This window comes from Mycteria americana, chromosome 10, assembly GCF_035582795.1.
Source record: "Mycteria americana isolate JAX WOST 10 ecotype Jacksonville Zoo and Gardens chromosome 10, USCA_MyAme_1.0, whole genome shotgun sequence".
Lineage (NCBI taxonomy): Eukaryota > Metazoa > Chordata > Aves > Ciconiiformes > Ciconiidae > Mycteria > Mycteria americana.
This window is the reverse complement of record NC_134374.1, coordinates 790,380-803,419: the sequence shown is the minus strand read 5'-3', so window position 1 is coordinate 803,419 and position 13,040 is coordinate 790,380. Positions and strand designations below refer to the sequence as shown.

General features: G+C 48.6%; 1 protein-coding gene across 1 annotated transcript in view; it reads left to right on the top strand.

Annotated features, from left to right (window-relative positions):
- The window catches only part of LOC142415097 (gamma-aminobutyric acid receptor subunit gamma-4), a 37,634-nt gene extending 25,326 nt beyond the window's left edge, over positions 1-12,308 (top strand). Inside the window, exons 4-9 of the mRNA XM_075513100.1 lie at positions 1,858-2,078; positions 2,659-2,741; positions 4,186-4,323; positions 5,838-5,990; positions 10,684-10,886; positions 12,015-12,308. Of these exons, the coding sequence (XP_075369215.1) occupies positions 1,858-2,078; positions 2,659-2,741; positions 4,186-4,323; positions 5,838-5,990; positions 10,684-10,886; positions 12,015-12,308 (1,092 nt within the window). The remainder of the gene's footprint in view (positions 1-1,857; positions 2,079-2,658; positions 2,742-4,185; positions 4,324-5,837; positions 5,991-10,683; positions 10,887-12,014) is intronic.
- The last annotated feature ends 732 nt before the right edge of the window (positions 12,309-13,040 follow it).

Here is a 13,040-nt window from a genome sequence, read left to right as displayed (position 1 = left end):
CCCTGCTGTGCCAGTGATTCTTTGCCCACCTGTGGGCTCTATTTCACTGTTTCACAACCTGTCCCATGCCTTCATCACCACGTACCCTATGTTGAAGCAGTACCCAGTGCAATCCAGAGCATTCAGATGCTGAAATGGGCTCTCTCCACCTCCTGTTTTTGGGCAGTGGCCATGCTTGTGCACTTGGCTTTGAGGATTGCTGCTATCCTAGCTCTGTTTCTCCTTATGTCTGTTTTGAATGAACTGTAGAGGCAATGCCATCACTTTGAACATGCTGCATCTGTCCCCATTTAGAGATATGTTAGGACCTCATCCCCATCACCTTTGCTCATCCCTGTGTCTAACCAGGGTGAAGGATCAGCCCAGAGAGTGACTCGACTGCCTGATGGCAAATGCTCTTTTCTCATGATCTCATTCCTATGCAAGGGACATTTTTGGTACCAATCACTCATCACCAGTTGCCTGACAGTGGAGCGAGGGTGAGGAAAATGAAGCGGGGAGTCGTGCGCTGCCCTGCTTTGCCTCCCCAGGCAGGACATGCTGTCCAAGGGAGCGTGCTAAGAGCACCGCATCTATTTTAACAACATGGTTTGAGGAAGTCGGCTCTGAACCAGCAGTGAGGGCAGTGGAGGGAGGATGTGTTGCAGTCATAAAAATTCCACTGAGATAAATCAATAGAGGGAGGAGGAGAATGGGAGGGAGAGATGGCAAAGTCAGACATTGTTCACCTCTGCCCACAGGAGAGAGGGAGACAATGCCTCTGTGGTCATGGGGTTTTAACAGGAGTGAAAGGGAGCAAAGTCCAAGTTAGAGAGGAACTGTCAGGAGCAGGTGGCAGCCTTTAGTATGGGCTGGTGGAACTGGATTTGGGGGTCTGGTTCAGACAGCCACTGAGTGCCAGACATGCTCCTGCATGGCACTAATTAGCACCTTCTCAGGCAGGCTGAAAAAGAGGGTAAGGAGCAAATTGGCTTGCAGCAGCAAGGAGCAGAACGGTGGGCTAATGATGTGGACTACTGCCAGTCCAATCCAGACAGGTGCTGCCTCCTAGAAATGCTAGTTATGGGTGAGCTAGGACACCCTGTCTCTCACAAAAACCAAAGGTCCTCATTATGGTGGAAACTGTGTTTTCTCTCTGCAAAAGACTCAAGATTTTGAACTGGTTGCACCAAGAGCTGGGTCCATAGCAGCACCTGCCCCAGCTTCCTTTTCTAATCTTCAGCAAGGGGTATCTGCCCAGGAACCCTAGTGCCCCAGTTTTTCATATAAACCATTTACAGTATAAGTCCTGCAGCAAGGGATGGATTCTCACTAGGCTTACGCACAACACTACTATTGCTTATGTATAAATTAGGTGTATAGAGCACTGCTGGGCTGTATCCTAATAAATAACAGAAAGAGCTGTCTGCTTGCCTTCTCTGGTAAGCTGGTGAGCAGCTTTCCTTGCCTGTGTTTGAAAGATGTAGCTGAAGTCAGGACTGGATTCAGACAACGTCAATGCTGCCCCTTCACACCTGTGCTTAAAAGGAGTGTTTGGCTTGAGTTGTCCATCAAGAGGAAGTCCAAGCCCTTGTTCATATGGTCTTGGATTTACAGGCATGGGTCAGGCCAAACATGCTACGGCTCAGCCCACCAGTCAACACAGTCTTTGGCTCTTCCTAAGTGTGCTATGGATGTCCTGATCCCGAGCTAAAGATGAGCCTGGAAAGGTGTCAGTGGTCACCAACACCTGCTTCCAGACTTAAAAAGCAAATGTTCTGGCTGTGACTCCAAAATGGTGGCCTGCGGACCAGAGGACAGGGCTCTGCTTTGCCTGAATCCCTCTCAGAAAGACATGTTCTTCCTTCTCTTTCACAGGAATACACCATTGATATCTTCTTTGCTCAGACGTGGTATGACCGGCGTCTTCGTTTCAACAGCACCTTGAAGGCCCTCACACTGAACACCAACATGGTGAGCCGCATCTGGATCCCAGATACTTTTTTTAGGAACTCCAAGCGGGCTGATTCCCACTGGATAACCACTCCTAATCAGCTCCTCCGCATCTGGAATGATGGAAAAGTGCTCTACACGCTCAGGTACATACAGCAGGCTGCTGAGGTGAGGGAACAAGGAGCTGGTCAAAGTACAGGAGGTTTCCACGTGCCTGCCAGATGCCTCCCAGTGCTGATGGGAGTACGCATGCAATACTGGTTGCAGAATGGGCTCCCTCTTCCCAGGATGAAGGCTTCCAAAAAATCAAACTGTTTTTCCATATCATACCTAGAAAAAAGTCAAAACTACAAACAGTTTCCTAAACCAAAATCCTTTAAAAGTTTATGTTGGTCAGTCCAGCTATTTCATTCCTTTAATAAACGTATGGGAACAATAATTTGTTCCCATAAATTCTCACTCCCATAAATGAATCTGAAAAGCCTACTAAACAAAAAGGCTTTTTGAATGTGAAAATTAGAATTTTTTTCTCAGTTTGAAAATATCCAAACTTATGTTTTGTTTTGCTGCTGTTTTGAAATGTTCCTGCAAACAGAATGATCTTCAACAAATTAGTGTTTCTCTCTCAAGGAAGCGAGAATCCTTCTGTCACATTGTGGTGTTGGAATCAAACAACCTTCACCAACACAAAATCTCAGTCTCCCTCTCTCTCTCTTCTTCTGTCAGGCTGACGATTGAGGCTGAATGTCTGCTCCAGCTGCAGAATTTCCCAATGGACACTCACTCCTGCCCTTTGGTTTTTTCCAGTTGTGAGTATACGTATTTTCAGAATAGTTTTAGAAGGCAAGTAGAGAAACCTCAGTAGAGTAAAACTCTTCTGGGGAGACAATCCTCCCTTTTAGCTACATTTTTCACCCAATGTCTATGACGCTCTTCCTGAGCCATTACCCATCATGCCCTGAAGCATCCTCCCACTAGCAGAGGTCTTCAGGGACAGATTCACAGCACCTCTGAGTTTCTCCTTAATTTGGGTGGACGGTTGGAGGTGATTATTTCGCTGACCTTCTGGTCACTCTGACCTACTAGACAAAATATATCCCTTCAGCTGGCAGACAAATGGCACCTGTCCTGCCTTGCATCTTCCCCCTTCTCCCGCCCTCTGAGGGGACAGATTGGCTTTCCAGACCTCAGCCCAGAGACAGGCCCACTTTCTGCACCCAAGGCCATCACAAAGGAGGGGTACTCAGACCTCCCCTCTCAGTCCCCACTTGTCCATTCTCATCAGCAGACAGGGCTGCTGATGTTGGCACATCTCCACTGGTAATTTTGCAGGGAGCCTTTCTGCACCAAGAGATTCCTGGCCTCATGCATTGGTTGGAAATCTGATTTAGTCATCTTAGCTCGGGTTCGCCTCTCCTGCTTCCCCTGCCACTGAAAAGATGCAGCTCACGTGACTCTGAGGTGCTTCAGAGGGAGGCAGCATGCTGAGGAGGTACCATCCCCTCGTCTCCCACCATCCCTTATTCTTTGCTAATTAATAGTACATGCCATACGTGCTTGATAATTAGAAACACATTTTTAGTTAGCTGCCAAGCTCTTGCTCCTTCCCTCCTCTGAGGAACTCTCTCGTAGGTGTCAAGGTCCCTGCTTCACAGTAGGCTTGTTTCTTTGTCAAGAAAGCCAGAGCCAGGAGAAGCCATGTTCCAGCCTGCAGGAGGCAGGTCTCCTTCTCCATGGAGAACGCAACCCCTTCTTTTCCATACATAGATCAGCTCCCAGGGTGAGAGGTAGAGAGACAGTCAGAGCAGCCACAGCCATGCTACCTCCCATGTTGGCAGCTTTGTATTCCTGGTGGACTCATGCCTGGGAAGGGAAGGTAGTCATGAGGAGTGGTGAAGGCCCCATGCTGCCCCAGGGAGCCAAAACCCTTAAAGATTTCAGGCTGGGGGAGTCCTCTTACAACAAACTAAGTCTCATTCCCACCAGTGCAGTCCTTAGAAAGGCTCCGTTTCTAACATTGCTTTTCCCATCCCTAGGATTTGAAGCAGCCCACAAGGGGGGATGCTGTCCCTACTCCCATTGCATGTGGGGATGCCTAAGGGAATCTAAACAACAGGCATCAGAAATACCTGCCTGAAAGCTTCATGTTTACAAAACAGCTAGAGTAGGATGCCAGTGCTTTTACAGTCAGGGTGGTGAATGAGGTAGAAGCACATGGTACTCTTTCATTGATGTCCTTGTCCCTTTTCCCAGATGGCTACCCACGAGAGGAGATTGTCTATCGCTGGAGGCGCTACTCCATTGAGGTCTCCGACCAGCGCACCTGGAGGCTCTACCAGTTTGATTTCACGGGGCTGAGGAACACCTCAGAGGTTCTCAGGACTGGGGCAGGTGAGGCAAAGGGAGATAGCCCACAGAAATGCCAGTGTGTTGGAGACTTCATGGGAGGCAAAGGAGTCATCAGACAGCTCCACAATGGTGGGGAAGGAAGGTCACAACAGCACAGTTAGAGAATCGTAAGAATGAAGGGATGGACCTTTGCTAGAGGGAGCAGAAGTGATGGAGATGAAGGGTGAGGGGAAGAGGAAGCAGGGGTAGGCCAGAACCACTGACATCTGTGAACTGTGGGGTGACAATGCTAATGTGAATGAAGCTATCCCTAATTGAAGGATAAGGAGGCAGAGGAGATGGAGCTCAGATCCCCTCTTGCTGCAGTATGTGCATACTATGTGATCCCTGGGTGATGCTTATAATTGGAACAAGGGTGTGTTCCAAGTTGTGTGGGGCTGATGAACACCTGAATTATGCTTTAAAAGACAGGAACAAGGCTGCATGTGTGAAGAAACCAGGGAATGGAGGCCCTTCAGCTCCTCCTCCTCCTAATAGCTCACATCCCCTTTCCTTCCCACAGACAACTGAGGAAAGCCTCTTTGGGTTCCTGCAGGTGGGGTGAGCTCATATTTTTAAGCCCTCTGAAGCAGCAAGTTCAGGTAGTGCTTCTGCCACTCTGCAGAAAGCTTCTGTTGCCAACACAGGCAGCCAGCCTCTAACTGGGGTAGAAAAGCAGCACAAACCAGGACAAGAAGTGGTGCAGTGAAAGTGGCTTGAATGCACTGGTGGCTGTCTGAGGTTTGTCATTCTCTTTTTTGGTAAGTGCTTGCAAGCTCCATCTTAACTCTAGAGCTGTCAGGTGGCTTTCTTCCAATACTCACTAGAAGCCTCTGAAAAAGAGGAAGAACTTCAGCTGTAAGTTGCCAAATGAGCAATTAGGATGTACAGCACTACGTGCCTTTTCCAGTGGCAGAACCAGAGTCTCGATAAAGTGATTGAAGGACACCTCCTTTGTCACAGCTCAGGTAGTTAGTTGGCAAGCCAGGCCATGTAGCCTGTTACAGCTAATAGCTTCTATAGAAAAGAAACCCTTGCAGCAGTCAGCTTAAGATGAATACTCTCTATAGTTTCTTCCCTGAAACTTCTCCAGACGGTGTGCTTTTCAGTGTGCTTGGACACACAGCCAGGCCAGTACAAATGCAGCCTGGTGGCCACATAGCCAGCCAGGCAGATAGCCAGTTGGGCAACCACAAAGTTAGCTCTTAAATTAGTCACAAAGACATTAAGTCAGACAGCTACAGAGCCAGCCAGGTAGCCACAGAGTCCACTAGCCACAAAACCAGCGAGCCAGCCACAATGCCAGCGAGTCACCAAACCTACTCCACCAGCCACACAGCTGTCCATGAAGCTAACAACCTGTGCAGGCACAAAGTCAGCCACAAAACCAGCCGGCCAGGCACTTAAAACAACAAGAAAACCTCATCAGAAACACTCCAAATTCTGAAACTTTGCTGATTTTTGTGTTTTAGGAAGCCACATGTTATGATTCCAATGTGTCTCTTGCTTTTTCCTAGGGGAGTACATGGTGATGACAGTTTCTTTTGACCTAAGTAGACGTATGGGTTATTTTGCCATTCAGACCTACATTCCCTGCATCCTGACTGTTGTTCTTTCCTGGGTTTCCTTCTGGATTAAGAGAGACTCTACGCCAGCCAGAACATCTCTGGGTAAGAGACAGGTTGTTGCATGTCTGATGCTTGTCGAACTCTGCAAGGCTAGCAGACTGGCAGTGTTGGAGTACAAAATCTCCTAAACCACTTTGCCATTTTCTGGCTTTATTCAACTTACTGGAGGATAGTCCACTCCTCCATCTTTCTGTTTGTAATACTATCCTCAAGCTCAACTGAATCTCCAGCTGTGCTGGCTTGGAGTACTGGATTATTTCAGGATAGCACAACACTCTCATATCTTGATCTGAGACCTGAACACAGTCTTTTCCAAGCTGACAGTGTGGTATTCTCATGCGCCAAAAAAGAGAGAGGGAAGGGGTGAGCTGTGGCATTGCAAAGCTGGCCAAAGGGCTCCTGTCACATGCATGTATTCTGCATTTCCTCATGACCTTTCAAGGGCTCAGTGTAGGACCAGTGACATGAAGGTTTTAGGGTAATGAGCAAAGTTGCTTGTCAGTATCCATAGAGTCCGAAGCTCTGGCAGGATGTGGAAGCCCTGTCGGTACTGCCTTTCTCTGTCAGCCACACCACAGTGCGAGTCCAGGATGTGGCAACAGCTCTGCCTGTTGTTTAGATTTTCTCAGCAACCTGCAGTGGCTCTTTGAGGCAGGAAAAAGCTTATGGTGATTGAATCCTGCCCTGATAAATGCTAGAAAGGTCTTTACAAATTTTCAATGCACTTTGGCTGCATCTGCATTTTGCAGCAAACTCTGCTTCCCAGCACTGTCCTTCCTATCATCCCCTCTGACTTTTCCTTTAATTGGAGGTAGCGTTCCCAGCCCTGCCTGCAGGCCTCTGCAGGGAGGGAGAGAAGAGGCGAGGGGCCATCAGCATCAGGCAGGGCTACTCAGAGCCCAGCCCAACCATTTCCCCCCACCTCCCTATCAAAATCAATTTCTTTGGTGCCCATGGAGAGAGCAGGAGGAGGAGTGGGGTGTCATTACCAATGGAGGTGAGGGTACACCATAGTCTGTGGCTGGGAAAGGAATGAACAGCAAGAGGCAAAATGTTCTGCAATGGCTGACACCACTATGGTGGCTGTCTCAAAAAACAAAGGCAAGTTTCCCCAGGAGGAGGGCCCCTCTCTGTGGGAAGGGACCTCAGCACATCAAGAGTAATGTATTCTCTCCACAGCCCCTGTTGTACTTAATACAAATGACCCCAGTACATTTCAAGCCCATCAGCCTACATTAGGGAGATGTAAACTGGACCAGTTCCATTGGCATTTCAAATATATGGGAAGTTACATCACATCTGCTAATGCAAATACAGCAGGAAAATATGAAAATCTCTTGCCATGCTCCCACCCAGAGCCATTGGGGAGACCCCAGGAAAGGGTGGCAGGTGGATTTAGATGAATGCTAGAGAAGGAAGAACAGGTGGAGTTCTTGCTTCTTCTTCACGTCCTAAAAAGCAGTGGATGAGATCACAACACCAACTCTTGCAGCTGATCCTTTGTTGGCTCCTGATACTTTATCTCTGGAAATAGGTCTGTAAGCATTACTGCTGCTGCAAAACCAATTCCAAGCCCCATTCAAATCAAAAGAGATTCCTTATCTCTTGTGGGAACCTTGTGGTTGGTGTTTACTACAGGCTGGCCAATCAAGGGGAGCCTATTGACAAAGCCTTCTTACTCCAGCTACAGGAGGCATCACACTTACAGGCTGTTGTCTTGCTGGAGGACTTCAACCACTCTGACACCTGCTGGAAAAGTAGCACGATGAGCTGTAGGCAATCCAGGAGACTCCTGGAGTGCATGGAGGATAACTTCTTAAGCCAGGTAAAAGACAGCCCTACCAGAGGGGATGCATTACTGGACCTGTTGGTCACCAATACAAGTGAGCTAATTGGTGACGTCAAGATTGGAGGCAGCCTGGGCTGCAGTGATCATACACTGATGGAGTTCGTAGTCCTGAGGGATATGGGTCAGGTGAAAAGTAAAGTCAGGACCCTGAATTTTAGGAAAGCAAACTTCCAGCTGTTCAAGGAGTTAGTCAACAGGACCCCCTGGGAAGCTGCCCTCAGGGACAAGGGAGCAGAACAGAGCAGGCAGGTCTTTAAGATCACTTTCCATAGAGCACAAGAGCTCTCGATCCCCAGGTGTAAGTAATCAGGAAAGGAAGACAAGAGACCAGCATGGATGAGTCGAGACCTGCTGGTCAAAAAGGGCAAGAAGGAAATGTACAGGCAGTGGAAGCAGGGAGAGGTATCTTGGGAGGAGTATGCTGCTGGGTATCCTGGGAGGATTATGCGCTGCCCGGTTGTGTATGGATGGGGTCAGGAAGGCCAAGGCGTGGATGGAGCCAAACTTGGCAACGGACGCAAAGAATAATAAGAAGGGCTTCTATAGGTATGTCAGCCAGAAAAGGAAGGTCAAAGAAAGTGTACTGCCCCAACAGGCAAACTGGTAACAACGGATGAGGAGAAGGCTGAGGTACTCAACAACTTTTTTGTCTCAGTTTTCACTGGCAACCTCTCTTCCCGCACCTCTTGAGTAGACGGACCACAAGACAGGGACTGGGGGAGCAAAGTCCCTCTCACTGTAAGAGAAGATCAGGTTCGTGACCACCTGAGGAAGCTGAACGTACATAAGTCTAGAGAACCTGACGAGATGCATCCCAGAGTCCTGAGGGAATTGGCTGATGTAGTTGCCAAGCCACTCTCCATGATATTTGAAAAGTCATGGCAGTCAGGTGAAGTTCCCGGTGACTGGAAAAAGGGAAATACTGTACCCATTTTTAAAAAGGGGGACCCTGGGAACTACCAACCTGTTAGCCTCACCTCTGCACCTGGGAAGATCATGGAACAGATCCTCCTAGAAGCTATGCTAAGGCACATGGAGGACAGGGAGAGGATTCACGACAGCCAGCATGGCTTCACCAAGGGCAAGTCTTGCCTGACCAACCTAGTGGCCTTCTATGATGGAGTGACGACATCAGTGGACAAGGGAAGAGCTACAGATGTCATCTTTCTGGACTTCTGTAAGGCCTTTGATACGGTCCCCCACAACATCCTTCTCTCTAAATTGGAGAGAGAGGGATTTGATGGGTGGACTGTTTGGTGGATAAAGAATTGGTTGGATGGTCGCATCCAGAAGGTAGTGGTCAATGGCTCAATGTCCAGATGGAGATCAGTGATGAGTGGTGTCCCTCAGGGGTTGGTCACAGGGGTGACCAGTACTGTTTAATATCTTCATCAATGATATAGACAGTGGGATTGAGTGCACCCTCAGCAAGTTTGCTGACAACACCAAGCTGAGTGGTGTGGTTGACATGCCTGAGGGACAGGATGCCACCCAGAGAGACCTGGACAAGCTTGAGAAGTGGGCCCATGTGAACCTCATGAGGTTCAACAAGGCCAAGTGCAAGCTCCTGCACCTGGGTCAGGGCAACTCCTGATACCAGTACAGGCTGGGGGATGATGTGATCGAGAGCAACCCTGTGGAGAGGGACTTGGGGGTACTGGTGGATGAAAAGCTGGACATGAGCCGGCAATGTGCGCTTGCAGCCCAGAAAGCCAACCATATCCTGGGCTGCATAAAAAGAAGTGTGGCCAGCAGGTCAAGGGAGGTGATTCTGCCCCTCTGCTCCGGTGAGACCCCACCTGGAGTTCTGCATCCAGCTCTGGAGTCCTCAGTACAAGAAAGACATGGACCTGTTGGAGTGGGTCCAGAGGAGGGCCACAAAAATGACTAGAGGGATGGAACACCTCTCCTATAAGGAAAGGCTGAAAGAGTTGGTGTTGTTCAGCCTGGAGAAGAGAAGACTCTGGGGAGTCCTTATTGCAGCCTTTCAATACTTAAAGGGGGCTTTTAAAAAAGATGGGGACAGGCTTTTTAGTAGGGCCTGTAGCGATAGGACAAGGGCTAATGGTTTTAAACTAGAAGAGGGTAGATTCAGACTAGATATAAGGAAGAAATTTTCTACAGTGAGGGTGGTGAAGCACTGGAACAGGTTGCCCCGAGAGGTGGTAGATGCCCCATCCCTGGAAGCATTCAAGGTCAGGTTGGATGGGGCTCTGAGCAACCTGATCTAGTTGAAGATGTCCCTGCTTATTGCAGGGGGGTTGGACTAGATGACCTTTAAAGGTCCCTTCCAACCCAAACTATTCTATGATTCTGTATTCTATGATGAGCTTTGCATTGGGCTGAATTCATCCTGGGAGCAAATGTTCAAAGACAAAGGGAGAACAAGAACAGAGGCCTTTGCATTCCAGCTCTGGTTCACATCAGACAGAAATAGCAGTCCTGTGTCATCTGAGACATTGCCATGCTTATTGCTGACTCAGCCAAACATCACTGACTGAATCCCAACTCACCCATTGCCTGCCCAAAGCCATCCATCCAGTGTTACTGCCTCTTAGCATGTCCTTCCTTTGACCTCTCCTCCCATCATCCAAGCAGTTGTTCCTGTGTACAGCCTTAAGCAGAGTCCAAGTTCCCCACTTCTTTACCAGTCCACATTGATGGCCTGTGTGACACCTGGGTTTTGAACAGCTCTTTTTCCATAAAGCATTGTCAAAGGGCACCTCAAGACCAGAGTCTCGCTGAGTAGAGCAAAAATGGGACCAGACAACCAGAGGAATTTCTCTCCCACAGGAAAGGGGAAATGGGGATGTTTTGGGGGCTGGGTGCATGTAGAAGACAGAAGTGCTCCTCTTCATTACTTAAACCAGCTCTTTTCTCTCTTAGGTATCACGACTGTGCTAACAATGACCACCCTGAGTACCATCTCCCGCAAGCACCTTCCCCGTGTTTCCTATATCACAGCCATGGACCTCTTTGTCTCTGTGTGCTTCATCTTCGTCTTTGCAGCTCTCATGGAGTACGCTACACTCAACTACCTGGTCGGAAACAAGAAACCACCTGAGCACAACAACAGGAAAGCCAGGCTGGTAGGTCAAAGGGGCTAGCAGAGGTGGATGCTGTTAGAACCCCAAGCTATTTAGAAATATCCCTCCTGAGCCTGCATTGGAAACTACTGACGTTGTTTAGTGCCTGACCCATACTGTGTTCATTAGGTCCTCAGACCACTCTGTGTGCTGGGTCTGAGCACCTGAAAGGTGAGACACAACCAGAAAAAGCAGCTGAGGCTCTCCTAAAACAAGGAGGTCCCTGTCAGAGCCAGGCACCCTGTGCTGTCTTCAAAATTGCTGGAGAGCTTATCAGTACAGTTTAGGATGACTCACATGACCAAATGTAAATATCCACTTTAAGACAGGTTGATCCACACCCAGGTTCTTCCACCTGTACTGGTTTGATCTCTGTGGATTACAGAGGTATCGTAGGTCACAGAGATGCAGAAACCTACTTTCTTTTGTGGTCTGTCGATCAGAAGACTTCCTGAGTGTGGGGATAGTGAACCCAGAGTGGTCATCATCCTCTTGAGATCTGCCCAAGCTCATGGCAAGTAATTCTGACACATCAGCTGAAACAGACCTCTGAATTGGGACAGAACTGAAACCAAAAAAGCCAGACCTCTTCTGTACCAGCCTCATTTCCCAGCACGGGTAGAGAGAGCTCTTCCATGAGGCTGATGATATGCCTCTTCTCCTGGACCAAGAGGTTATGAGTCACACACAGTGTTTCCCCAGCTTTTCTCCAGCAACTGACAGCAACCAGAAGACACATCTGGACTGTGTGCTGTGTCTTCAGAGACAGCTGAGCTCAGGTGAATGAGGGAAGAGGCTAGCACAGCTAAAACCAAACAGGTCCTGAGTCTGCACTGACTATTAGTGGCAGAGATGGGGAATCAGAGCAATTAGGTCTTTGCTGACTAAGGCTATGCCCTAGGGTTCCAGGGAGGAAACTCACAGTCATGCAGGGAGCTGCCAGTCCCCACCATATGCCAAGGTGGTGATTTACAACCAGGTGCAGAGATGGGGCACGATCAGTCATCCCCCTCTATTGAACTGCACCTATGCTATGAACTGATCTATTTCCAATTGGATGAGTTTTGGTGTCTAGAACACGTTTTCTTGCCTTTTCCTTCCCTTTAATCCACCTACTCCTCCTCATTACAGCCGCCTGCTGGTGCACAGGTGATGCCATCCTTTACCACCATCAACATCAACAACATCATGCACTGGCCCCCAGAGATAGAGGAGGAGGAGGATGAAGACCCTGGCTCCCCGTGCCTGGAAGGAAAGGAATGCGAGAGGTTCTTCTGCTGCATTGAGGACTGTCAGACAGGAATGTGGCGGGAGGGGAGGGTTCGCATTCACATCTCCCGCCTGGACTCCTACTCTCGCGTCTTCTTCCCCACCGCCTTCCTGCTCTTCAACATTGTCTACTGGATTGCCTATCTCTATCTCTAGCTGTTCTTTGTCCTCAGCTGGAATTGACCAGAGACCAGAAAGATGGGCTTCTCAAGGAGCATAGAGAACAGCATCTCTTCTGTAGTCGATAGTCTGAGCAATCCAACCTGGTGATTCCCTCTTCCTGCTCTCTCATCTCTTCTGAGAAGAACCAGACAGCTTTTTTTTAGCCTTCTAACATATCTTTCTAGAGAATCTACCCTTCCCAAACAACCCCCTCTCCAGCACCACCAGCATTTTACTCCTTGTAAGATTGCCCAAAAACATACTATTCCCATCTCAAACACTAGGGATTATGTCAACAACAAAAACCTTAATGCGTTTCATTTTTCCACCGCATCCTGCTCCAAAATTCCATGGGAAGTGATGGCAAATGGAGTTTTCTGCATAGTTATTAAGACTGCAAAGGAAATAAGGTAGAGCTTACAACTTCTGCACCACTTCCACCAGAATAGACTTCGTGGAGTGCTGGAGGCTTGGAAAGGTCAGAAGGAAAGAAGTGTGAAAGAGGGCAGCAGTACAGCTTTCCCACAGTAGCTGGGCTTGGCTAAAATGTTTTGAACCTGCCCAGAAAGCTGACAGTGGCACTGACAAGGATGGAGTAGCTGCAAGTGTCCACCAGCTCCCCATAGAATATCTGTGGAGCATTCCTCATGGATCACTCCACTTGTTGTACCAAGGCATCCACTCACTGAAGCATTGCTGATTCTCATCAGATGGGTGGTAAAAAGC